Raw genomic sequence first — 25,449 nt, 5'->3', positions numbered from 1 at the left:
CACATAGGATCTGCCACGTAAATGGATCCTTCAAACCCAGAAATGGATCCCATTCTACTGAAGAGATCCTGTGCCAAGTAGCCCTCACATGACAGATCCCAAGCAAATAACATTATAATTTTTGGTTTATTTTTATTTTTTCAAGGATATCTGCCACCTGTTTGAAACCCTAAAAAACAAATATTCTATTTAGATTACTTATTAGTAATCTGTAGGTTGTATAGTTGAATAAGTTATCAATTACCTATAGGCTGTATAGCACATGATAATGCTAGCAGGAAAGGTATGACACATCAAAATTTTAATTTTCAATTTTTGATAATGCTAACAGAAAGCTTTGAGACAATACATAGATAATAATATATAATGTACAAAAGATGGTTGTGTTATTAATAATTTAATTAGATCAATCCCATCCAACTCTAGGTGAAGAGTTCTCTTTGAAGAGTATGATACATAGACTATAGTATGTTCTCAAACATTGTACAATATTCATTTACCACTGTACAGTTGAAATATGACATGATCAAATGATGATCAGGTAGTTAGACATACTCTAACATCCTCATATCAATAGAGTGATCATTGATGAGACACCCAATTTTGTATTTACAGTTATCCTTTTTGTATAAAGCATGATGTATCATGATTTCAATATTCAGATTTATGAATTATCTAATGATTTCAGTTTTAATGTTGTGATTCATGAATGGTTTTGATTTTTAAGTTTGAATATGTTTTTTAAAATTAAAAAAAAAATATTATTGAATTTTTTGTACATGGCGTTTCTCCACCGTATGTGGATTCTGGATTTTCATGGATCCATATCTGGATCTGTATCCGTTTCCATTTCATGGTAACTTAGCTGTACATGTTTCAGATTTGTAGAAAGTGAAATACTTGATGTGATATACTCCACACAAATATGCAAAAATGAAGGTTTACTGCATAATATCTTGCCTACTAGTGTGCAAATATTTCCTTGAGAAAAGACAGTCAGGGGACATATGTCTGTTAAATCTCTACATGTTGTAGGTACTTGCATATGATAATTTTGTTTTCTTCATGCATTGCAATTGGGAGAACCTGTGGATGTCAGTGAGCTCTTTTTTTGTTGTTTTCAAGCATGTAGATAGCTGCTCTTGTTCTTGTCTGTAAATATTTTAAATAGAATGCACAAATTGGATTTTGATCTTGAGCAGGCCAATTTCAGGGCTTAAATGTAACTCTCCACCCGAGGTTATGATAACCAGCAAGCAAAATTGTGACATGTGAATGTCCCGAAGTAATACAACTGCCTAGATAGAATGATTCTAGTAATTACATTGACTGCCATTTTTCACTCCATATGGTATATAATATATAGGTATGGCACTACTTAAAGATAGTGGCCTTTTCCAACGACGCTGTGAATTTGTATTAGGAGCATAGAAATCAAAAGTGTCTGTTAATGTACTTAAGTGACCAAAATAATGGTTAATGTGACTGAAAGAGAAGTCATTGTTTTAGGCACGTCCAGGATGGGGATGCTAGATGCATCTCCCGAGAAAAATACATCTAAGATTAGTGTAATTTAAAAAAAATAAAATAAATGAAAAGAGAAAAAGAGCAGCTAAGTATATATTACAGTTGAAGATGGTCCAAATTTCAAAGTTCTCTACAAAACTGGGCTTTAGGAGTCTACTAATGTTCTGCATAACTGGCATAAAATGAGATGAAGTGAGCAATACAAAGAATTGAGCATCATCTATGACACTGAAGCCACCCTGGTAAAGAATGTTCATAGTAGTTGAACCGTCTTTGATGGAGAAGACGCCAGGAATGTAATATTTCCATTGGATACTTTGTGATATCTGTCTTCCATGAGTAAAGATGCTGGGATATTTGGTTTGTGTTTGGCATGATTTGTGCCTCTACCTTTAAGTTTTTCCTCTGAATGCTTCACCCTCTTTCCTGCCATTCAAGATTGACATCCTAGGATCCTGTTTGTTCCTTGACTGTGTCATGCTTTTCTAACTTTCACAGAATGTAAATTGAGGCTCAGTACTTGAAAAGAATGGAAACCCCACTAAGCCAGTGAGAAGCACCACAACTAAGTTCAACTGACTGTATCACCTATCTGTTAACCACTCAATAGATGTCCATGTGCTGTGAAATATCCTCATATGTGGTAATTATAGGCAGGTACAAGGAGTTTGTTCCATTCTATAAAGAGGTATAAGGATTTGTTCCACTCTATAAGAGTTTGTACTTTTAGTATGCAAATGACTTATTCATCTGAATGTTGTGGATCATGTCCTTTAGATGAACAAGATTAATTAGCAAAATTTAAGATGTTTAAAATAGAGAGAGCAATATGGTTGTGCCTACGATACTTTCTTTATTTGGATTCATTTTGACTATTGCCTCAATTGTTGTTTGGCAGCATTGTTTTGAGGCATGTGTTTTAATCATACTTTTATTTCTCTCTTCACCAGCTGTACTAAATAAAAAACTGTGTATCGTTTCTCCCAAAAATTATGCAGGATTCATGGACGGAGTTTTGCAGAGATGCCACTTATTGGGACTTCTTGTCAATATCGTCGTCAGGGCATGTGCCGTCGCCTTGTAAATGCAATTGAGGAGGTATTGGTTGTTGTCTGGTTCATTTTAATGCATATTGCTTTTCTGAAGCATTTTTGATCTGGCATATTCTTGAATAAGTGATATCTTCATTCAATTTCATGTTTGAATGCTTGACTGGGTATCACCTCTGTTGTATGTACTATGAGTTAGTTCTAGTTGTGAATGTCATAAAGCAATTGATGCAGACCCTTTTTGATTTTAAATTCTTCCACAGTTTTCGCAAAATTAAAAATCTCAGGCAGCATCTATTCTTAAAAGATATTTGCAAATCAATTTGAGGTCAAGGTTAGAGTTTTCAATCATAAATTTATTTTACAGGCATTGATGGGTGGTTACATAGTTCTAGAAGAATTTTAGTATTTTGTTTGAAGTTTGTAAATGTTTTGTTTTTCTCATGGTTTCAACCTTTGCTTCTTGAGCAATCAAGATAGAAAACATTTTTTACAATTTTCAAAGGTGTCAAATTTATCTTTGACCCTCTCTATGCTTCCCAATGCACTTGAGTGGGCCTAATGGTTAAGAATATGTGTTTCTACCTTAGAGGTCAGAGGTTTGAATGCAGAGTGGGGTAGGGTATGTACCAAAGTTTTAAAACTCGGACTTGGACTTCGACTTGGCCACCTATAAACTCATGTTTAGACTTGAACTTGGATTGACTTGGATTCAGTGACTTGGTTTTCACCATGGATTGAATCATTGACTTAGATCAACTCACATCAACTCAGATCAACTGATATTGTCTTGGGTCCAATGATTCGGTTTTCAACTCAGATCAACTTAGATCCAATGATTCTGTTTTCAACTCAGATTGACTTATATTCAATGACTCAATTTTCAACTCGTATCGACCTAAGTTGCACGAAACGCAACGTTTCGGAGTTTCAGAAACGGGTACGTTTAGAAACGTTCCCTCCCAAAAATGGAAACGTTGGTCGAAACGTCAGCCGAAATGTCATAAATGTATATATAAAAAATATATATAAATAAATAAGTGAATAACACATTATCTTTGCAAGAAAAAAGGGAAAAAGACCCATAGATAACAATTTAGAAGGAAAAGCAAGTCTATATTAACTCTCATAGATGATTACATGATGGTCAAGTTTCGGCCAAGTTTCGGAGTTTCGAGTACGGCCCGAAATGTCGAGTTCCTAGAAGTTTCGTGCAACATAGGTATTGACACAAATGTTTGGGTTGGTTTGGTACAAAATCTGCCCAAACTGTGCCCCCTCAAGCGAAGTTGAAGGCTGAGCTGAATCGGTAGTCCATCAACTTCGGCCAGCTTGACTGGTTTTGAGTCAAACCAGTGCAATTTTTAAACTGTATTCCCTTGTAGAATAAGTAATGCAATCCCTACATGGAGGGGTTCCCTTGTCCCACAAATAAGGGGTTCTCATACATTAATTTTATGTTTGACTAGGTCGTGACCTTAGAAATGGATTATTATCTGTGTTGCATGGGGACCTTTCCCCAAAAAAATCTCGTGTACCTTTTGTTCTTGCTTTTCAGGGATTTAGGGATCCCTAGGAAACATCCCCAAACTACTGGGGACTTGCTGGCTGTCCCCAAGACATTCGGGCAGATTTCGGGGAAGTTTTGGACAGATTTTGGGGATATTAAAGGCATATTTCAGGGATGTTCGGGGCATATAACTTCAATTTTGACAATCATTGACATTGACAATTGGACAATATGGTCATTTTTCCCATCCATTACTTTTGTATTGCATTGAATCTAAATCTATTGTACAAGTTGCAGTGCAAAACATTGGTTTTGTATGATGGGTTTTGGTGATTGAAATATTGAAATTTTAGTAACAGCATTACAAGCAAAGCCTCCATGTCAAAAAACCAGGAAATGCAACATTTCAAAGCGCTGATCCTTGTTGTTATTGCTCTTGTTCTTCTCATTTTTTGGGTCATCTCAACTTTTACATATTGTACATGGGTTTCCAAGAGTCATTAATGTCCAGTGCTTCCACCATCCTAACATCAAGCATTGTGAAAACAATCAGATATTAGTGACTGGGATTGGACTTGCATTGAATCTAAATCTATTGTACAAGTTGTAGCTCAAAATATTGGTTTTGTATGAAGGGTTTGTGGTGATTTAAATCTTAATTTTTAGTAACAACATTACAAGCAGCAAAGGGTCCATGTTAAAAAAAGAAAAGGAAATGCAACATTTCAAAGGGCTGATCCTTGTTGTTATTGTTCTTGTTCTTCTCATTTTTCACGTCATCTAAGCTTTTCCATATAGTACATGAGTTTCCAAGAGTCATTCAAGTCCAATGCTTCCACCATCTTTAATATCCCGGAATTTAATTTGATGAGTTTTTCCAAGAAAAAGGTTTATGACACAAACATAAAATTTCTACTTTATCAAAACTTATACCTTTACATCATAAAAATTGCAGCACAACAAATATGATTTGCAGTAAAACTCAGAAATGCTACAATTGCAAAAACACAAGAAATGGGAATAATGCATCTTTATTCATTTATTGAGAAATTCACATATAAACTCTCTATAGAATATAGCTGCAATGATGGCCATTATAAAATCTGCTACAATACTGGATCGGCCTCTGAAATAGAACTGGAATCAATGAGCACCAGCTATGAATTATAGATGAATTCACCAAAGGGAGAGATGGGTTCTCGCCCACTCTCATTGAGTCACCCGAGGGTTTTCGTCCTGGGGCTACTAAGGTAGAGAACTGAATTCTCCAAGCCAAACCAAAGACAAATACTCAAAACCATTGTGTCCTCAAATGTCTCCTCCTTTTCCTCCTTTTAAAGGCCCGATAGATAGATCTCCAATCTTCTAGAAGCATTTTATTTTATTATTATTCTAGAAGTTCCCCCTTGACTTTATTTGAGTGACTTTTAATTTACTTTTATTTTTCACTTAAGTCACTTTTGGCCTTTTCCCTTTAATAAATCATTTTCCTATTCTTTTATTTAATTAAGTGACTAATTAAAGTCACTTTTTAATTTCCGAGAATGTTAAATCGCCCATCATATATTCTCTGGCCACTGGAAATCACTTCTCATCATCTCATCTTGTAGATTTTCTCGTTTCGGTTCCAACGAGCTATTACACTAAGGTATTCCCAAATATTCTTCTTGGAATGCCACCTTAAGCGTAATCAATTAAGTTAGGCTCAACATCAATCCCGTTTTACAGGAATTATTGTAATGCAACAGAACCAAAAGCAAGCTGTGCGGATGATAGAATACGCCAAGTGAATGTTGTCGGATTCCATAAAACTACTCAAAACCCCTCCGAAACCTCTGATGACACACTCTTGCTCCAGTGACCTGGCCATCATGCACCCTGGAAATCCATCCTGGCTGTACTATAGAATAAACTGAAAATGGGGACATTAGACCATCCCAAGCTCAAGCATTGTGAAAACAATTAGACAATAGTGACTTGGATTGGTAATATTACCCACCCGAGTAGGTGACCCTTAAGAGAAAACTTTTTCTCCCATTTAGTCCAGCTTGCCAGCCAACAACCGTATGCGATCTACGGATAGCTAGTCTCAAAGACCCTTCATCTATGCTCTGCTCAATGATTTGTGACATTCAGCTTATTTATCAAATGAAGGTCAACCATACATAAGGTGCATTAACCATTTTTGTTATCAAGTGCTTTCATTTAATCTTTAAGGGCATATTATTATAGATCACAGGTTGAGTTGGATGAGATGATGTTACTGATATTCTTGTGATATTGGCAACACTGATTTGTTCTTGATCTAATTACAATTTGAAGTTTGAACAACAAAGATGCGGTCAATATTGGCAACACTGATTTGTTCTTGATCTAATTCAATTTGAACAACAAAGATGCAGTGGCGGTCAATATTGGCAACACTGATTTGTTCTTGATCTAGATACAATTTGAACAACAAAGATGCAGTAGTGGTCATTCGGTTCCCAATCACCCATCATTCCTCTTTAAATGATTCATTCTCTTCTGTCAAATCATTCACTTGGCAGTTTCATTTTAGGATGACGGTGGACTAGTTACGTGGGATATCCGATCAAAAGGTAGTTATAGTCTAGGAATCATCTGCTTGGAGATTGCCAAAGGAAGCTGGGAAGCTGGGAATCATGTTGCTCCATGTATGATCCTCATAAGAAGGAAGCTTTGATCAACTAAAATTTATACGGTTTGCTATATTCAGTTCATACTAGCATGTCATGACATGTTGTCTACATCAATAATCACGAACAAGTACTATGGTCTGAGATGTAGGGGTATTATCATTCAATTGTTGATATCATGCTATATTCAGTTTCAATGTGTTTGTTACTAATAGCAATACCTTCTCATTCCATTTCACTGATATGTCATGCTTAGCTAACATGTTGCTAATAATAAAACAGAGCTGATTCACATTAAATGTGTAAAGTCATTGGCAATTTTGGATTGTTGCATAATGAGAGTGCTCAAATTGAAAGGCTTGCTGAAATGCATACGCAGGTTCCTATGAAGCTCCAATCTGGTTGGAAATATCATGAACAAGTACTATGGTCTGAGATGTAGGGGTATTATCAATCAATTTCTGATATAATGAAATATTCAGTTTCGATGTGTTTGTTACTAATAGCAATACCTTCTCATGCCATTTCACTGATATGTCATGCTTAGCTAACATGTTGCTAACAAGACTAGCAGAACAAAGCTGATTCACATTAAATGTGTAAATTCATTGGCAATTTTGGATTGTTGCATAATGAGAGCGCTCAAATTGAAAGTCTTGCTAAACTCCTATGAAGCTCCAATCTGGTTGGAAATATTCCTTTCCTTAACTGTAATAATGAATCTTACAGTTGATTTGGTTTCCAACACTATTGTCACGTAACTATGTTTCTGGACTTTTTATTTCTAGAAACACGGGCTATTACAGTAGCATGTAAGATTTTGCGACTTTACATATCATAGTGATTTTTTGGGCTTCAAATAAACACTTACGTGGTTACCACCAGAAATTACTACAAGATGTGCTATTATTTTCAGATTCCAAAATGTTATTAATAGAGGTTTGGATGGATTTTCACGGTCTACGACCTCTATTATATATTTTAGCTGGCTCAGGCAGGTTAAGTGGATCCAGGGCAGCATTTTTTGTGCACAGATGACTTTGTTACCAATTACCATCAAGTGCACTGTATTTCTCCACAGAATATTGTATCTGGAGAAGCATGCAACCTATGCGAGGGCTGTTAAACCCCATTTTTGTCATTTGGTGGTTTTCTCTTCTCATGTTATGTTGACCTGTTATCAAGTTTGTGAATAAATTATGATCTTTCCCATGATCTATTTATGTTCATGCAGTAATCGCATTATCTGGAATCATGCTCCTGAAATATGTTTATGTTTCAAATCTGATTTTTGCTACTTGGACAGATGTTAATGTCACTTAAAGTGGAAAAGTTAATCTTATCAGCAGTACCTGAGCTACTAGAAACCTGGACGAAGGCCTTTGGTTTTAAGCCTCTGGAAGATTCTGACAAAGAGGAAATGAAAAATATTAACATGATGACGTTTCCGGGCACCTCATTATTGCAGAAATACATATTCAAACCAGGAATGAAAAAATCCATTCAAAGAGGTACATTTATGTTTATTTTATATACTTGTTAATTTCACACAAGAGAATGTTACTGTGAAGAACTGTTACCCATTAAAATATCGGGTTAATTTCCATTTGTTTTTTTTAGCAGAACATGTGGACCAGGTTACATGTGCCAAGGGCAATGTCTTTGATATTCAAACAGAGGGGGATGATACAGAAAATCCGGTGCTAGAGAAGACAAATACTGAATCTCCATGGCATGTCCCTGTTTACATTACCAATGGCAATACCATGATAGGCTCACCACCTTCTAGCATTTTTCCCGAAGTAGTAGAAAGATGGAAAGATGGCAAAAGCATATGCGGTACATTGGCAGCTGAGGAAGAAAGAAATAAGAGCTGTCATGAAGGCGTTGACTTGGATGCTCAAGCACTGGGGGACAGAATTGAAATCCCAATGCTGGAGAAGGTACACACCAAGTCTATATGGCATCTTCCTAGTGACATAACTGATGTTAATACCATAGCGGAGACTGCATCCTCTGGGATGTTGACCAAGACAGAAGAGAAATGCAAACATTACAGAGGTTTAGACAATTTATTGACTGGGGTGGAAGAAACATCTGTTGTTTGTTATAATACTAGTGATCTGTATGCTCAAGTGCAGCCAGACAGTGCTGAAGTTTCAGTGCTCGATAGGGTATGCAATGAACCTGCACACTGTATTCATAATGGCTTAGCTAATATTAATTTAATATCAGATACTGCATCTCCTCAGTTGTTGCCCAAGGCAGAAGATTTTTGGAAATGCAATGAAGGTTCAAACAGAACGCTGAGAGCAGAGGAAGAAAGAACTAGAAGTTGCCTAAAAGGTAGCTTTTTGGATTCTCAAGTACATGGAGACAGTCTAGAAGATTGTATGCCACAGAAGACAGATACTAAACCTCGATTGTGTGCTCCTGGTGATGTAGCTGAAGTGCAGGCAATAGTAATGAGTGCGACCTCTGAGATGCTGTCCAAGGCAGAAGAAAGTTGGGCACATCATAAATTCTTGGACAGCGTTGAGGCAGTAGGGGAAGAAAGAACCATGGGCCAACTTGTCAGCAAGATTTGTAATAAGGGAATGGCAACATATCCGGGGTTGGTAAAAGGAATTCCTTCAGAAGATGCTTCCATAAGAGCAAGATTGGATTCTTGTATGGATAGAGGTCATCTTGTAGAACAATATATCCATAGTACTGCAAATTTTCAGAATTCTGCATCTGTTCCAGATCCTGCCCATGTTGATATTATTGGCAGTTATTGTGGAGGAGATAATGTTTATGATGAGAAAAAAAATATCCATTAAAATTACAAGTAAGCCTTATTCCTTTCAAAATCATTTTCCTCCTTAAGTATGCTTGTGCTCATCTTTTCTTTGAAGGTGTACTCACTTTAAACTTGGAATAATTATCTTTCTTTCCTCATCTTTTCCTTGAAAATAATACTTATATAGATTGAAAATATTAGTGACATACAAAAATTAAATTTTCCTCTTCCCTCTTGATGGAGACGGATAAATCACAACCTGGCTAATGTTGGGAGATAAAATCATGCCTAAAATTCATAACAATAGATGACATAATTGTAATTGACTTGTACCCTTCGAGATAAGTGACTCAGAATACTTGCAATACTCTATACTACAAAAAATGTAAACATGAACATTTATAATGTATGGAAAAATTTCCTAAGAAGTATGATGAATATTTAGTTGAGTGCTTCTTAGAGGGCCATAGTTGTCATACTGACAAGTATGGTATGTTGAGAAATCTGTTAGAGCAATGATTAGAGTGATTTCTCTTTTATTGATAACTGCTAGTGATGTCTTTTTACTTTTCTTACTTGTTTAACTTCTTTACTTATTATTATGTTTGTGTATCATCAAACAAATACCAAAACAAGAAGAACAAGAACACAAAATATAGGTTGCAAGCCAGGGCCAAAACCTCTCCACTTGAGAGGAAAAACCGCAAATCTCTTCTCTTCTTATAGATTCTTCAATTGACGAATTCCAAGACCTCTAGACCAAGATCAATACCCTCCAAGACCAAGTCCAACCCTTTCGAATGATGTGCTTCCTTTGTTCAAGTCAAACCCAGTCAAATCTCTTCCAGTAGCACAACTTGGACCTACAGTTGTAGAGTTTCAGCCTCTACCGTAGGTCTGAAATTTTCGGCTCTCCTGCAGCAGCTGCTGCCACACGTGTGAGCTTCTTCTGGCCTCCCAAGGCTTCCTCAGACCTTTGCTTGGCTTTTCTCTTCCTTCTGGAGCTTGAGGATGGCTTATTGTGACCTTCGCTGACCTTCTTTCCCTTCCTTCTTCAAGATCAAACCTGCAGAAGAAAACCCTAGACCAGCTGCAAAAACCCTAGCCTTCCTTCGCATGTGTGAGAGAGAAATAGCCCAAAGACAAGTCTCCTTCATCCTCTTCCTTCTTTGCTTCCTTCTTCTTCTTCCTCCTTCGCTTGAATGAGTGAGTGATGAATGTCCTCCAAGGAGGTCGAGTTTCCTCCTTTATATAGGCTTCTCAAGGTGGACGTAGCTCCTTAATTTAGGCCGACTTGCTAGTTGCCAGATCGACTTGGTCTTGAAGGGTATTTTGACACTTTTAAGGACAAAAATAATTTTCTTTACAATTTACAATGTGCTTGATGGGGTCTTCAACTTATGACAATGACTCTTTTGACTTCTTGACTTAGGACAAACCCTAGAAGCACTCAATGGGTGCTTGACCTATAAAATAAAAGACCTTGAGCATGAAACCCATGCTCAATAATAATAATAATAATTTTTCTTTCATTTTACAATATACAAGAAACAAAAATACATTTCATGTTTATGAAGACCGAACCTAGTTACACATTTTTCAACACTCCCTCTTAACTAGGGAGGTTTTCATAAATGGTACATGGACATTCTCAATCTTGAAGAGATCTCATAAGAAGAGTCAGATTGGTAACCCATCTGTATAACATCATATCAATCAACATTGTCATATAGCAAGGCCTTGACTAATAACTCTATCTCTCCACAAGATCAGAGCACAATCCTGGCAAGACCAATGATTTATAGACACCATCATCATTGTATCTCAAGGTATATACCCCACCCGTGTGTTCACAGAGTATGATCTTCATTGGACTATTCTTATCATGGATAGCTAGTCCTTAAAGAATATTGGTCCTCGACTACTCTTATCTTGGATGCCCTACCTCATCCTCAAAGAGTATCAGATGCCAGATGCTTACCCAATCCTCCATTCTGTCTTCCCAAGTGAAGACAAGAATGATGTGCCTATCTCTCCCTCTCAACCAGGGAGGATACATCAACCAAACCAAGTTTGTCTCTCAAATACACAAGCTTCTTATTAGGAAGAGATTTTGTCAATATGTCAGCTACCTGCTCATCGGTGGAGATATATTGTAGCTGCAACACACCATCTTGTACTAGCTTCCGAATGTAGTGATACTTGTTGTTGATATGCTTTGTCTTTCCATGAAATACTAGGTCTTCAGACAATCGTATACAACTGGTGTTATCACAATGTATCACTGTAGGGTCCATTGGTCCTTCAAATAGGTCGGATAGTAGCTTCCTCAACCAGACAACTTCTCTGCTTACTTCACAAGCTGCAATATACTCAACCTCAACACTACTCAAAGCAACTATTTCTTGCTTTCTGCTCATCCATGAGATCATGGAGGATCCCAAATTAAAGCATCCTCCTGTAGTGCTCCTTCCATCCTGCTCATTGCCTCCCTAGTCAGAATTTGTATATCCAATCAAGTGGACATCATTCCTCCTATCATTTTTCAGGCAATAGTGGATGGTTCCTTGCAAATATCTTAGTATATGTTTTGCTTCTATCCAATGATCATACCTCGTCTCCACTTGAAATTTACTGAGAACATTTACTGCAAAACATATGTCTGGTTGAGCATTCACCAAGTACATCAGTGAGCCAATCAATTGTCTGTACTTCGAAGGATCCACAAGGATCGATTTAGAACTTAGTATTTTTAAGTTTGTGATCATCGGGGTCGTCATTGTTTGCAATTTATCATGTCAAACCTCTTCAACATCTTGATCACATACTTTCCTTGACCTAGATAGATCTCATCAGGTCCTTGCCAGACTTCTAGTCCCAAATAGTAGTGCATCAACCCTAGATCCTTCATGTCAAATTTTGCTGCTAGTTGCTTCTTACATTCTTCAATTCGACCTTCCACACCTGTCAAGAGAAGATCATCCACATATAGAAGAATGATTACTGACTCTCCCTTCACAACCTTAATATAAAGGTTCAGATCAACATAACTTTTTGTGAAGCCTAATCTTTGTAGGTATGCATCCATCCTAGCATACCATGCCCTTGGTGCTTGCTTGAGGCCATATAATTCCTTCTTCAATCTGCAGACATATGCCTTTCTATCTTTAACTTGAAATCCCAAGGGTTGTTCTATATAAACTTCCTCATCAATTGTGCCATTCAGGAATGCAGTCTTGACTTATATTTGGTGGATGTTCCATCCCATCGATGCTGCCAAAGAGACCAACGAACGAATAGTTGTATACCTTGCTGTTGGAGCAAATGTCTTTTCATAATTGATGCTTTGATGTTGATAGAAGCCCTAGCCACAAATCTTGCCTTATATTTATCAATACTTCCATCTGCTGCATGTTTGATCTTGTAGAGCCATTTGGAAGTTACCACAAATTTGTCTTTAGGCCTAGGTACAATCTCCCAAACTCCATTCTTCATTATATATTGATATTCTTCATTCATGGCATCCTTCCATTCTTGGTGATTCATAGCTTCTTCAAAGGTGGATGGCTCTGCTTTTGTTAGTTTTGACATGTACGCTGCATACCCAAATATCGTTTGGGCTTCTTGCTTTCCCTGAATGTACCTTGAGCTATTCCATGACCTTCTGCATCTAGAAGTGTAGACTTCAACTAGTTAAGTCTTTTTCTAGTTTTGGGGATTACCACAGGTTGTATAGGTTCACAGGGACCTTCATCTTCATGGTTTGATTCTTCTTCCCTAGTAACTTCTTCTTCAAATACCAGAAGTTCTTCATCATCAGAGTCCATAGGGAGATCCTTTGATTTCTTGAATGCAATACTTTCATCAAATATCACATCTCGACTGACTTCTATTTGGTGTCCTTCCTTTATGTAGATCCTATAGGCCTTAGAAGAGTTATTGTAGCCCACAAATGTTCCCTTCATGCCAGATGGATCCAACTTCTTTCTTTTGTCCTTAGGTATATGAATATAGATATGACAACCAAAAATTTGGAGATGATCTACGATTGGTTTCTTCCTAGTGAACACTTCTTCGAGAGTCTTGTTATCTAGTGACCTGTGGGGACTTCGATTTTGTATGTATACAACTGTCTTTGTAGCTTCACCCCACAAAAATTTTAGTAAATCTTGATCATGTAACATTGCTTTTACACTTTCTTCAATGGATCGATTCTTTCATTCTGCAACTCCATTTTGTTCGGGATTATATGGGACTATCAGCTCCCTCTTAATCCTAGACTCCTTACAGAAAGCTATGATTTCCTTAGATGTGTATTCTCCTCCATTATCGAATCTTAATATCTTGATTCTTCTTTCTGTAAGGTTCTCTACTTCAGCTTTGAATTCTTGAAATTTGGTAAATACTTCATCCTTGGATTTCATTAAGTAAACCCAAGTTTTCCTTTAATGGTCATCTATAAATGTGACATAATATAGATGACCTACAAGTGATTTAGGAGTCATAACACCACAAACATCAAAATGAATAAGATCCAAGATTTTCTTTTGACCGTGAAGCATTGCTTCCAAATGGTCGGTTGGTGTTCTTACCCAATACAATCCCTTGCATAATTCTTCGTGATTGTCTTTCAGTTCGGGGATTCCATCTACTTGTTGTAGCGGCTACAACCACCCTCCAAAATTTTGCCTTAGCTTCGTTTTGGAGCCTCCCTACCAACCATCCTTAGCAACATGTCTTGCACTGTCCAAGTACATATGCTTCAGCTGAGTTTCAGTGGCTTACCAACCTGTGCTTGTCAACTTGTTTGCCTCCCACCCGCAGGCTGACACTCTGGGACTTAGTCATTTTCTGGTTGTGATGCTCACCTAGGAAATTGCGCAATTTTGGAGGGGAACCAACCTTCCCTCTGGAAATTGCGCAATCCATCTGGGCTGCCTGCTGGGCTCCAGAAATGCGTAATCTAGCCAAGTAGCCTTCCCTCTAAAAATTGCGCAATGCAGCCCAACACTGGGCTTCATCTAAAAAATTGCGCAATTCTGACTGACAACCAGGGCTTTAGTCCAGAAATTGCACAATGCATGAGGGACAACCAGACTTGCTCAACCCAGAAACTGCGCAAATGTCATTCCTAGGCTTGCAAGCTGTTGCATGTGCTCCCAGGTTGACCAGTTCCCTCTAGGACTGAGCAATCCTGATTTGCATGGAAGAGAGCTCATCACTTCCTTGCGCTTGTTAAATGTCTTGTTAAATTCTTCTGTCCACCTGAATGGTCCCTTTTTGGTTTAGTTTGTGAAGGGTGCACTTAACTGAGAGAAGCCTTTCACAAACCATCGATAATAGCCGCAAATACCGAAGAATCCTTATAACTAAGTTATGTCCTTGGGTGTAGGTCAGTCCAAAATCGCCTTAATCTTCTCTTGATGAACCTGTCCTCCCTTTGCACTGATTATGTGTCCCAAGTAAAGAATCTTTGTCAATCCAAAGTCACACTTTGATGCCTTGGCATAAAGTGACTGTTCTTTCATGCTGCTCAAGATTTTATCCAAATGTTCCAAATGATCATCCCTATGTCTTGCTGTAGATGAGAAGGTTGTCGAAAAATACTAATAACAACTTCCTTAGCTGTTTGTTGAAGATGATGTTCATGCAATATTGGAAAGTGGCAGGAGCATTGGTTAATCCAAACGACATGTCCAAAAACTCAAAGTGTCTGTAGTGGCGTTGGAACACTGTTTTTGGTACGTCTTGCTTTTGAACATGGATTTGATGATACCCTGATCGTAAGTCAATCTTCAACAAATATACTGCTTCATGAAGCTTGTCTAGTAAATCATCGATCTTGGGAATAAGATCCCTGTTTTTGATGGTTTTCTTGTTGAGAGCTCGGTAATCAATACACATCCTCCATGTGCCATCCTTTTGTTTCACCAAAACCACAAATGAGGAGAACGGACTTGAGTTAGGTCTGATATGGCCCATTGCTAATAGTTCCTAAATGGTCTTCTCTATCTTGTCCTTGAATTTCTTTTGATGCTGATATGGTGTGGTGATTATGGGCTTGGCCAAGCCCCTTCTTCCAATTCTATAATATGCTCAAACCCTCTCTTAAGGGGTAATCTTGGAGGAATGTCACCAAACACCTGAGCATGCTTCTCTAGCACTTATTAAATATATGTCCTGTATTGCAGTTTGTCATTGCTAGGGGTCTTTTGGCCCATAATCTTGCATTTTGCTACATATGCTACATCTCCATGCATGAATAGGGCTTCCATCCTCTTGGCTGAACGACTTGTGGGCTGCGTTAGCCATGCCTCTCAACACTAACCTACTGCCATTTGGTGCTTTAAATTCCATTTCCAGTGCTTGGTAGTCCATCATGTGCTTGCCCAACGAATACATCCATTGAACCCCCAATACCATATTGCGGTCTGTAAGATCTATTACATAGAAGTCACTTGTAAAAGTATAGTTACCAAGAGTTACGCTCAAACCTGTGATCATTCGTGTGCAATCCAAGTTGTACCCATCTGCAACTATCACATCCAGGCCCTCGAACTCTTCGGTGGGAAGTCCCCTTTTGGCTACTAGTGTTGCATAAATAAAATTGTGTGTGCCTCCTTTCGTTGGTCGTCCTGGTGATAGGGTGTATAAGGGGACCAGGGTTATGACTCCCGCTTCCTTCAGTGGGTGGTTCTGTCGCTGCGAATGACATTCTGGTTGCCTATGAGATGAGTCAACAACTGAGTAAGTTGTTGTTGCCCCTGAGCCAATGTCTGCATCAACTGTTGTCCTTGCTGTTGTCCTTAAGTTAATGCACCGATCATTTGCTCTTGTCTTTGGAGTATTGTTGTTAACATGACACTAGGATCCTGTGGAGCCACCTGTTCTCCTTAACCTGCTCTATCCCCAATGTTTGAACGATGGGTATTCCATTTTTTCCTTACTGTGACATTGCTTGTATCTTCTGAAAACATGCAATGCTCATGTATTCACACACTTACAGGATGTAGGCTCTGATACTGCAGTAGTGAGCTAGGGTAATACTAATTTTTCCCTAGGGTTTTCCTGTAGCAATGGATTTTTCCTTCACTAGTACAACAATTAAATTTAATTACAATTAACAATCTGTCTATTCCTCCTTTTCAGTGGTACAAGTAAACAATTCGATTTTCCAAGAGACAGCAGTACAATAGAATCATGTATAGTCCACAACACAATAATCCAACAATGTAGTATTATCAATGCATAAATATAGTTCACAACAAAAATGCTTATAGTCAATACGTATCAACTACAAATCCTGAGTTCCTAAACCAAATGTAGAGTTTCACAAATATAGATTCCTAGACTAGCTATGATTCTTCTACAATCTAATCTCCTTACTGCTACCAAATCCGGTTCGCACAATTGTCAATTCCAAGGCTTCTGTTGCAAGGTTGAATTATGGAACAGAACCCAAGTTACTGGTATAAACCCTTACTGTTCTGTGCTAATGCGTCTTCTTAATTGCGGTCCGCGGACAATTCAGGGCTTTTACAGGCCTAAAGATAGACCTCTGCCTTCAAACTTTGCTTGCTTCAAACCTTCTTTATTCCCAGAAATTTAGATTTAGAGCTACTGTGGTTTTCCTGGGCAATTCAGACTGACTTGCTTCAGGACTAGGGTTCGGCCCTGCTCCAGTACTTCGGGAAACTTTAGATGATCTGATCCCTTCAAGAAATAACTTGCTTGAATGCTCTTTGTAGACTTGTGCTAGAACCGAATTATGGCTCAACAGGAAACTCTCGCTATTGTGCCAAGACCAAAGACCAAAACACCAACAGAATTTGTTGTTTTCAACAGTATTCTTGTGCCCAAAACCAAAGATCAATCTAACAAAGAATTTCGCTCCTCCTTCAGAAAGTATCCATATGCCAAGTAGAGATTCTTCGCTACCTTCCAAGGGAAATTCCTGTAACGAGCAAAGATCAGTACAACAAACTTGCTGCCCAACAAAGTTTAATCTTTACAGAATTCGCTGCCCAGAACAAAGGTTAATCATGATAGAACTCACTGTCTCAGATAGGAATCTTGTGCCCAAAGTAGAGAGAAGAAAGAGAAGGATGTCAACTAGGGTGGAATCCTTCACCACCAAAATTGACAAGAAGAAAAGGGGTCTTAAAACCTTCAGAGCTAATGCTCAAGAAACAAATGTGATGATCCACTTTTGATGCTCCAAAATGGATTCAACCCTTTTGTATTTATAGATTTCCTAGAGGGGTCTCTTTTTCTTAATTGATTGAACAAATTTTACTCCAAACCCTAATTTTGGGTTTCTTTGCCCAACGACCCCAAAACTCGCCCAGACTTTGGGTATTTTGGGGGTTTTCCCCTATATTGAGAACTGAAGCCTACGGGGATTGATAGGCTATTTCATCCTTCATTCATCCTCAATTTGTAGAGGACATTACTGTCACCCAAGGTCTCCTTAGACACTTGTTCTAGTGTGAGCAAGTTGTTTTTGTAACTTAGACCAAGTTTTGACTTAGGAAAGCACATAATTATTATGTTGGCTAATTGGGCTAAAGTAAACTTAGCAAAATTGAAATAATTACTTTAGTGATTACGTTTTAATCTTAGCCCTTGATCTCAAGTTAGGCAAGATCTAATTTTGACCATCAATCACTTTGGAGATTAGGGTTAGGGATTTAGCTCAATGTAAAGTTATAAAAGCAAGGCTAAGGAGAGGAGAAAGCCACACCATACAACACAAGATTGAGAGAGGCATCTTAGTGAAAAGTGTGACACTGTAGTGTGTCGCGTCTGAAGAAGTGCAGAAGGGGAGATTGGAGATCCAAAATAGCTAAGGGGATGGAGGACTGCTCTAGGGCCTGATCTACTGGATCAAATCCTAGGCATTCTAATCTGTATTTTCTTTAGTTGGGCCATTATTCCAGGACAAGAGCCCAAGTAGGTTCCGAAGTTAATGAAGTGTTGTTGATTGGGTAGAATTTGTTTGTGTCATTGTGATTGAGATTGGTAATTTTTGCTTCCTTTGATTAAGTTATGAATCTAGCTGTGCTTTCATTCAATAGATTTGTAATATGCTAGGTCCATGAATTGTTGGGTGCTAGGTTTGCAGGAAAGTTAATAAGGTCTCAAAACGAGAAACTCTGAAAACTATTCTTAGAATCACACAGAAGCTAGGTTCATACATGATCGTTGGGACCATGTTCATCCGCAATCGTAGGTGGTGGAAATATTTTTTAGGGACATAGGAAATTGTTTGTACGATGGTACAAACACATTTTTGTTTTTATTTTTGTTGCAAGGGGGCCAAATACAAAATTTCTTTTGGCTGAAGTTAAAAAAAAGAAAACAAAAATTGTGAGGGGTTGACAACTTGATTGGGTTGTCATACCCACTCAGCTGCTAGCAGCCAAGGGAGATAATGTAGGCAGGTGACAGTGTGACGCAAGTGCGGATGTGGACGACAAGTCAACTTGGGGCAGAGGCAGTGACAAGCCAGATCAGGCAACCATAGGGAGTAGGGTCTAGGCGTAATCAAGCAGTTGGAAAGACTGTTGGGAGCAGAGCCAGATAGTGACGACAGGTGGTGGTGGTGGTTGGATAGAGTGTTGGGCCAAGGAATAGGGTGACAAAACACATAGAGAGATTGTCGATCATGTAGACATCGAAGCCTCGCTAGAGAGGACCGCGAGCGGGACAATAAGGCTATTAGTGGCAGAGACCGGAAAGGAAGTCGTAGTAGGAGGCAAGAAAAGAGTAGTTGCCTAAGGGGGGAGGGGGCTAGTAGTAGGAAAGGTACAAACAACAATGTAAGTGATGGGCAAAGCGATCGACCACTAGGTGGAGAAGGCAATGATTGAGGCCAATGTACACTGCGGAATAGAGGAAACCAAAAACACGAGTACATGTACCGAACGACAACAACTAAGTGTAGGGTTAACAACATAGATCAATAATGAGGTAGTACGTGACTGCAGAGTGACAACGCAGATCGTATAGCTAGAAGGTTTTTTTTGAGGTCACAATCACAATTGTGCCAACAAAGTTAACCATATTTGCTAGTGTGATTGGCAAAGGTCAACCCTTAGAGGGAGAGAGGGAGACCATACCAATTAGGGAGTGACAACCATAATTTTTTAGTAGATTTTCCAATTTTAGGATGGCAACAATTGGTCTAAGTTTCAAGGATAGGTTGGAGGGTGCTTATAATTTTAGTCCATGGAAAGAGAGAATAGTGTTGGTTCTCATGGAGATCTATGGGATTTTGTAAAAAGTTAAAACCCAGGTTACGACTCCTTTAGATGCAACAACTTTGGTAGCTCACAATTTGACATCAAGGGTGGGGTGAAGGATCATGCGATCCCTCACATATCAAGAAAAAATATTTCCCATGAGATGTGGATTGCCCTAATGAATCTATATCAGAGTGATAATCATAATTGGAAAATGGCGTTGAGGGAAAATCTCAGGAACACCAAGATGACTGAATCAGACACAATGGTGTCATACCTCACTAGTATTCAACAAGTTTGAGATGAGCTTGGAGTTATTGGGGTAGTTGTGTTAGATGAGGAGCTTGTACAGACAACCCTGAGCAGGTTCACAAAACCTTGGGCTACCTTTGTGACAAGTGTTCTAGCACGAGAGAAACTATCGAATTGGAGTAGACTATCGTATGAATTCACTTAGAAGGATATCTAGGAGAAATCATTTCTAGACGACAACAAAAGAGTGGAGATGATGAGAATTTTGCTCTTGCCAGTTGGGCAACAAGGAGAAAAGTTTCGAGTAGCAAGGGTGAGGAGTCAACCTCACAATCCAAGAAGAAGAAGGACTTGACTAAGGTCAAGTGCTTTGCTTGTCATAAGATGGGACATTATGCCTCGTAGTGTCTAGAGAGGAAGAAAGTGGGAAAGGGCACACACCCAACAATAGTTGCATCGACAAAATCTTAGGAGGAGATTTCTAGGAAGTTTGAAACCATGTTCTCACTTATTTCCTACCTTACCTCAAGCACATTATTGGTGGGTGGATGGGTTCTAGAAAGTGGAGCCACACGGCATATGATAGGGGCACGTGAGCTGTTTGATAGCCTGATTGAGTGGGACTTAGAACTGCATAGAATTTGGAGTTGATTCCAAACATGCAGTGAAGGGGGTTGGAACAATGATATTCTAGCTTGAGTTGTGAGGCAGGCTAGGAGTAAAGGATGTGCTATGATTGCCAGAACTCAGGTGGAGTTTGCTCTTAGTCTCCTTGATTTAGAAGAAGGGGTTTTGTGTAGCATTCTAGGATGGATGGGCACTAATTAGACCGCAGGAATCTAGCTCTGACGAGGGACATGTCATAGGAGTTAGAGAGGGCAACCTGTATAGGCTAAAGGACCAGCCTATTCGAGCAATGGCAAGAAGCAAAATTGTGATAAAGATCAAGGAGTGAGAAGCTCCAAAGGTTGAGTAGCTCAGAGGGAGTCAGCCTTTAGGTTCAGGTGAGGAGGAGCAATCTACAAATTCCTTCAAATCTGTCAAGAAGGTCTCTTGCTATGCGATGACCTTATGGGATGTTTGGGAGCAGGAGGCTTCTAGGAACTAGACCAAGGGGGGTAGGACTTTGAAGATGTTTCAAGATTAGGTGGTAGGGAAGGATTCCAGTTCAGAGGGAACAACCAAGGCAACAAATGCAATTCTAGGGTCAAAATCAATTCCAAGGGGAAGAAGTAACGCCCTCGCTAAGAGGGCGTGTTGATATTTATAGCTTGGGTAGGTACGTTTGCACAAGCCTAAGTGTTTAGGTGTGCATAAGTTGCACAAGATATCCTTAGGCACTTGCTCTAGTGTGAGCAAGTTGCTTTTGTAATTTAGCCTAACTTTTGACTTAGGAAAGCATATAATTATTATGTTGGCTAATTGTGCTAAAGTGAACTTAGGAAAATTGAAATAATTACTTTAGTGTTTATGTTTTAATCTTAGCCCTTGATCTCAAGTGAGGTGAGATCTAATCTCGACTATCAATCACTTTGGAGATTAGGGTTAGGGATTTAGCTCAATGTAAATTTATAAAAGCAAAGGCCAAGGAGAGGAAAAAGCCACACCATACAACAACACAAGATTGAGAGAGACATCTTAGTGAGGAGTGTGATACTGTAGTGTGTCGAGTCCGAGATAGTGCAGAAGGGGACCTTGGAGATCCATATTAGTCAAGGGGACAAGGGCCGATCTGGGGCTTGATCTGTTGGATTAGATCCAAAGCATTGTAATTTGTATTTTCTTTAGTTGGGCTAGTACCCCAAAATGAGAGCCCAAGTAAGATTTGAAGTTAATGAAGAGTTGTTGATTGGGCAAAACTTGTTTGTGTCATTGTGATTAGGATTGGTTATTTTGCTTTTGCGAATTAAGTTATGAATCTAACCATGCTTTCATTCAATGGATTTGTAATCTGCTAGGTCAATGAATTGTTGGCTGCTTAGTTCGAAGGAAAATTACCACCTCTGTCATGACCCTAGTAAAAATGTACCCATCACCCAAACAAAATCTCTATTTGACATGTTAAGCTTTTTCTATCTTAATTTAATGGTTAGAGGGTGATATTGATGATGAGGATCCTAATAAAGGTAATGATTTTGATGATATTAGTTATTTGTTGTAGCATGATTTTTTTGGACTCTACAAGCCATTTGGAGCCTCTTTGTTGATGTATTCTTGGTTTAGAGATGGACTGCACTTGGTGATATTTGGTTATATGCACTAGTTATATGATTGAATTAGTATCATCATCATGTAAAATTGTAAATGTTTTAGTTATGAATTCTAAAGAGTTTTGAATGTTTATCCATATTTCATTTTTTTATGTGTAATAATTCACTATATATATATATATATATATATATTCTAGGGTCGTCATGTCCCATGTCGAGCACTTGTATTTCCATGTCCTTCGTGTCTTGTGTCATTGTGGTCTTAATGACTGTACTCTTCTTTAGTCCCATTGACCTACTTTTGTGGTCATCAGTTGGACATTAATAATTTACTTTCTTTACACAAAGATGGAGAATCCCTATCAGTGGGCTCTTATCATGGAAGTACTTCATTATGAAACGATAAATCTTAAATAATGGCTTGGAGGCATGGATATGCAAAATAGCTAATGATGTCAAAGTGATGGGAAATATGCATTTGTACTTTATGGATTTCATTACATGTTCAAAATATAACTTCTTGAATAATGGGGCCTTCGCACTTGGGCTTCTCACTATTTGAATACATCATAACATACTTCAATACTTACACATGGAACAATTGTTACTAGGGATGCTAAGGTGAGGTATTATGCCATATACAAAATGAATATTTAGATGATTTTTACTAAAATTGAAACATTGATAAAATCAATAAGTATGAAAGCCTAGGTTAAATGAAATTGCTACTTGTACCTCAACCAGAACATTGTCTAGCCAAAATATTCAGATGTAGAAAATTGGATTAAGATATAACTAAAATCAATGTTCTATCAAATTTTTGGTATGTGGGGTGTGGGAATGTGGAAGCGTGTTTAAGGGACACGTGGAGACAACCCCTAAATTCTAGGGAACATCCTAGGAATAATCAGGGTACTTGACATGGAGGATTCTACCTAAAATGCAAAAAATTGAATATTTAAATATTGAAAAACATAAATGTAAATGTGAGTTTGGGTCTGTATAGAGGGGTTTCTATAAGTGCAATTTAGGTTTAGAGTGTAGACACCTTGGGGTTGGTTTTTTAGTTTACTATTATTTTTTGATTTTTTTCTCTTCATGGTGCATTGTTTTGGGAAGGGAGCATTTGGAAATACCTTTTCTTAAAGGTACTTTTGGGCGTCCTCCTTTTATAGGGATATCCCCAACTGCATTTTGTGGTGAGCCCCCAAAATGGGTACTTGGGTAACATCCCCATTAGAGTAGCTATGTCTCGAGAGTGCAGGGAGTGTGGGAAGCATGCTCCCTACCCTTTTGAACATGTCCATGTGTAACACTGGCCAAAATACATTGAGAAGTCAAATACACTGGTCCCTAACAGAGAATGGCTAATTGATGATGCATTTTATCAACAACATTGCTTTTATGAGTAAATTTGGGATAATCCTATATGGTTAGAAGTGTGTCCTTATTTTCAGTAGTCACTAATATTATTATAATATTTTGCTCAAGTGGCCATGATTTCTTGGTTCACCAATGTCAAGAGTTAGATGTCTACTCAAAAGGTATGAGATTTGTTTCAAAGCACGAAGTCAACTAACATCAAATCTCATTAGGAATGCCAACTTGGAAGTGAAGGATGTTTAATAATGAGCATGTGTTGTCCTAGAGGTTTGAAAGATTGAAGGTAAACCTAGTATAGTATTAGATGGTTAGACATGTGACCTAATTTTGAGTAGCCATTGATATTATTATTATTAGTTTTCTCTAATGGGGATTATTTACATGATTTTGTGGTTCATTGATGTGTTCAGTTGGGTGTCTACTCTAAAGGTAGAAGAAAAAACTTTTACAAAGCATGAAGTAATTTGACATCAAACCTTATTGGGGATGTGAACTTGGAAGTCAAAGATGTTTAACAACAAGCATGTGTTGCTCCCAAATCTTTTAAATATTGAAAGTCATTGTTTATGTGTTGACACAAAACTTGAACTTAATCAGGGAAGTTCAAAATTTTTGTCAAATAAATTAACCTTTATTTGAAATTGCATAGTACCTTCTCACAAAGTGTGGAATGAAAATTTTGTAAAGCGTGAGGTTAATTGGCATCAAATTTTGTAGGCTATGTCGTCATGAACTCAAAGATATTCAATAATGCTTGACATGTTGCCCTAAGATCTTTTAAATTTTGTAGGTGATTATTTGTATGTTGAAACCTAAACTAGGATGATGATATTGGGAGAAGCTTGAACTTAACAATAAGTGGAAATTGCAAACATTGTTGGCAAAGAAGTTAACCTTGGTTACAAGTATAGCTAGTCCATCTAGAATTTTAAACCCTTTTGTGAATGCATTAATTAGCTTTTGAAGTGCTATTTGAATGACATTCAATAATTTTAATAACTTGTTTTTGAAATTCAATGGTGGTTATAAGTATTGATGTTAACTTAAAGGATTTGGGCATGCATTTATACATATGAAATCATTGTATTATTAAAATACCTTTGGGAAACAAATGAGTAGCCATACAAGAGAAAATCAAGGGTTGATCATCCATGCTGTATCATATTGAGTATGTTGCAAGCGAGATGCAATAGAGAAAACTCAACATGACAACTTGTATGAAAATCGAGCGCCATTTGCTCTCATTAAATGGCAAAGTTTTTTCATAGTGTTGAGAAATCTAGGGCAAGGAGATTAGGTCTTCTATTATATTGATTTCTCTTTACTTTTGATAGATTCTTGTGATTTATTAATTAGGTTCTTCTTCTTCTTCTTATAGTTATTATTCTTTGTTCATCAAAAAACTATCAAAACCATAAAAACAAGGAGACACCAAATGGAGGCACTCAGCCAGGGCAAAATCCCTATGGAGGGAAAAATCCAGTGAAACTCTTCCTTAGTAGGCTCATATCAAAGTAATACAACCAAGACCTTTGACTCAAACTTTTACCCCTCCATCCATAAAGTTGACGGAGTATGAATTCAGTCCTCTCCGCAATTCGACCTTTACTTTGTAGTATCAATTTCGTCCTGCAATAATATGATGTCTTGATCCTGTAGTCACCCAACATTTCGGTCCTACAGATGATCTAACTTCGCTGCCCCTGCAATTCTGTCCTTCACTGCCCTTGGAATTTCGTCCTTCGCTACTGTGTTATGAATATAATTCATAACAAGTAAATAAATAAAATAAATGTAATTATTAAATAATCAAATATTGATTATGTTAAATAGTC

The 25,449-nt window shown here is 38.0% G+C and overlaps 1 protein-coding gene across 3 annotated transcripts in view; it reads left to right on the top strand.

The window, feature by feature from the left end:
• Window positions 1–25,449, top strand: part of LOC149225556 (uncharacterized) — a 105,634-nt gene that overhangs the window by 12,129 nt on the left and 68,056 nt on the right. For 2 of the 3 annotated variants that reach the window (XM_089377134.1, XM_089377135.1), the window contains exons 6-8: window positions 2,526–2,625; window positions 8,050–8,254; window positions 8,364–9,573. In XM_089377134.1, the coding sequence (XP_089233260.1) occupies window positions 2,526–2,625; window positions 8,050–8,254; window positions 8,364–9,565 (1,507 nt within the window). In that variant the 3' untranslated portion in view covers window positions 9,566–9,573. The remainder of the gene's footprint in view (window positions 1–2,525; window positions 2,626–8,049; window positions 8,255–8,363; window positions 9,574–25,449) is intronic. The other variant, XM_089377136.1, reaches the window with a different exon arrangement.

This window comes from Pinus tabuliformis, chromosome J (genome assembly GCF_031772625.1).
Source record: "Pinus tabuliformis cultivar Carrire ecotype Pingquan chromosome J, CPIR1, whole genome shotgun sequence".
Lineage (NCBI taxonomy): Eukaryota > Viridiplantae > Streptophyta > Pinopsida > Pinales > Pinaceae > Pinus > Pinus tabuliformis.
The sequence above is the reverse complement of the archived record's forward strand: the minus strand, read 5'-3'. Positions and strand labels throughout refer to the sequence as shown.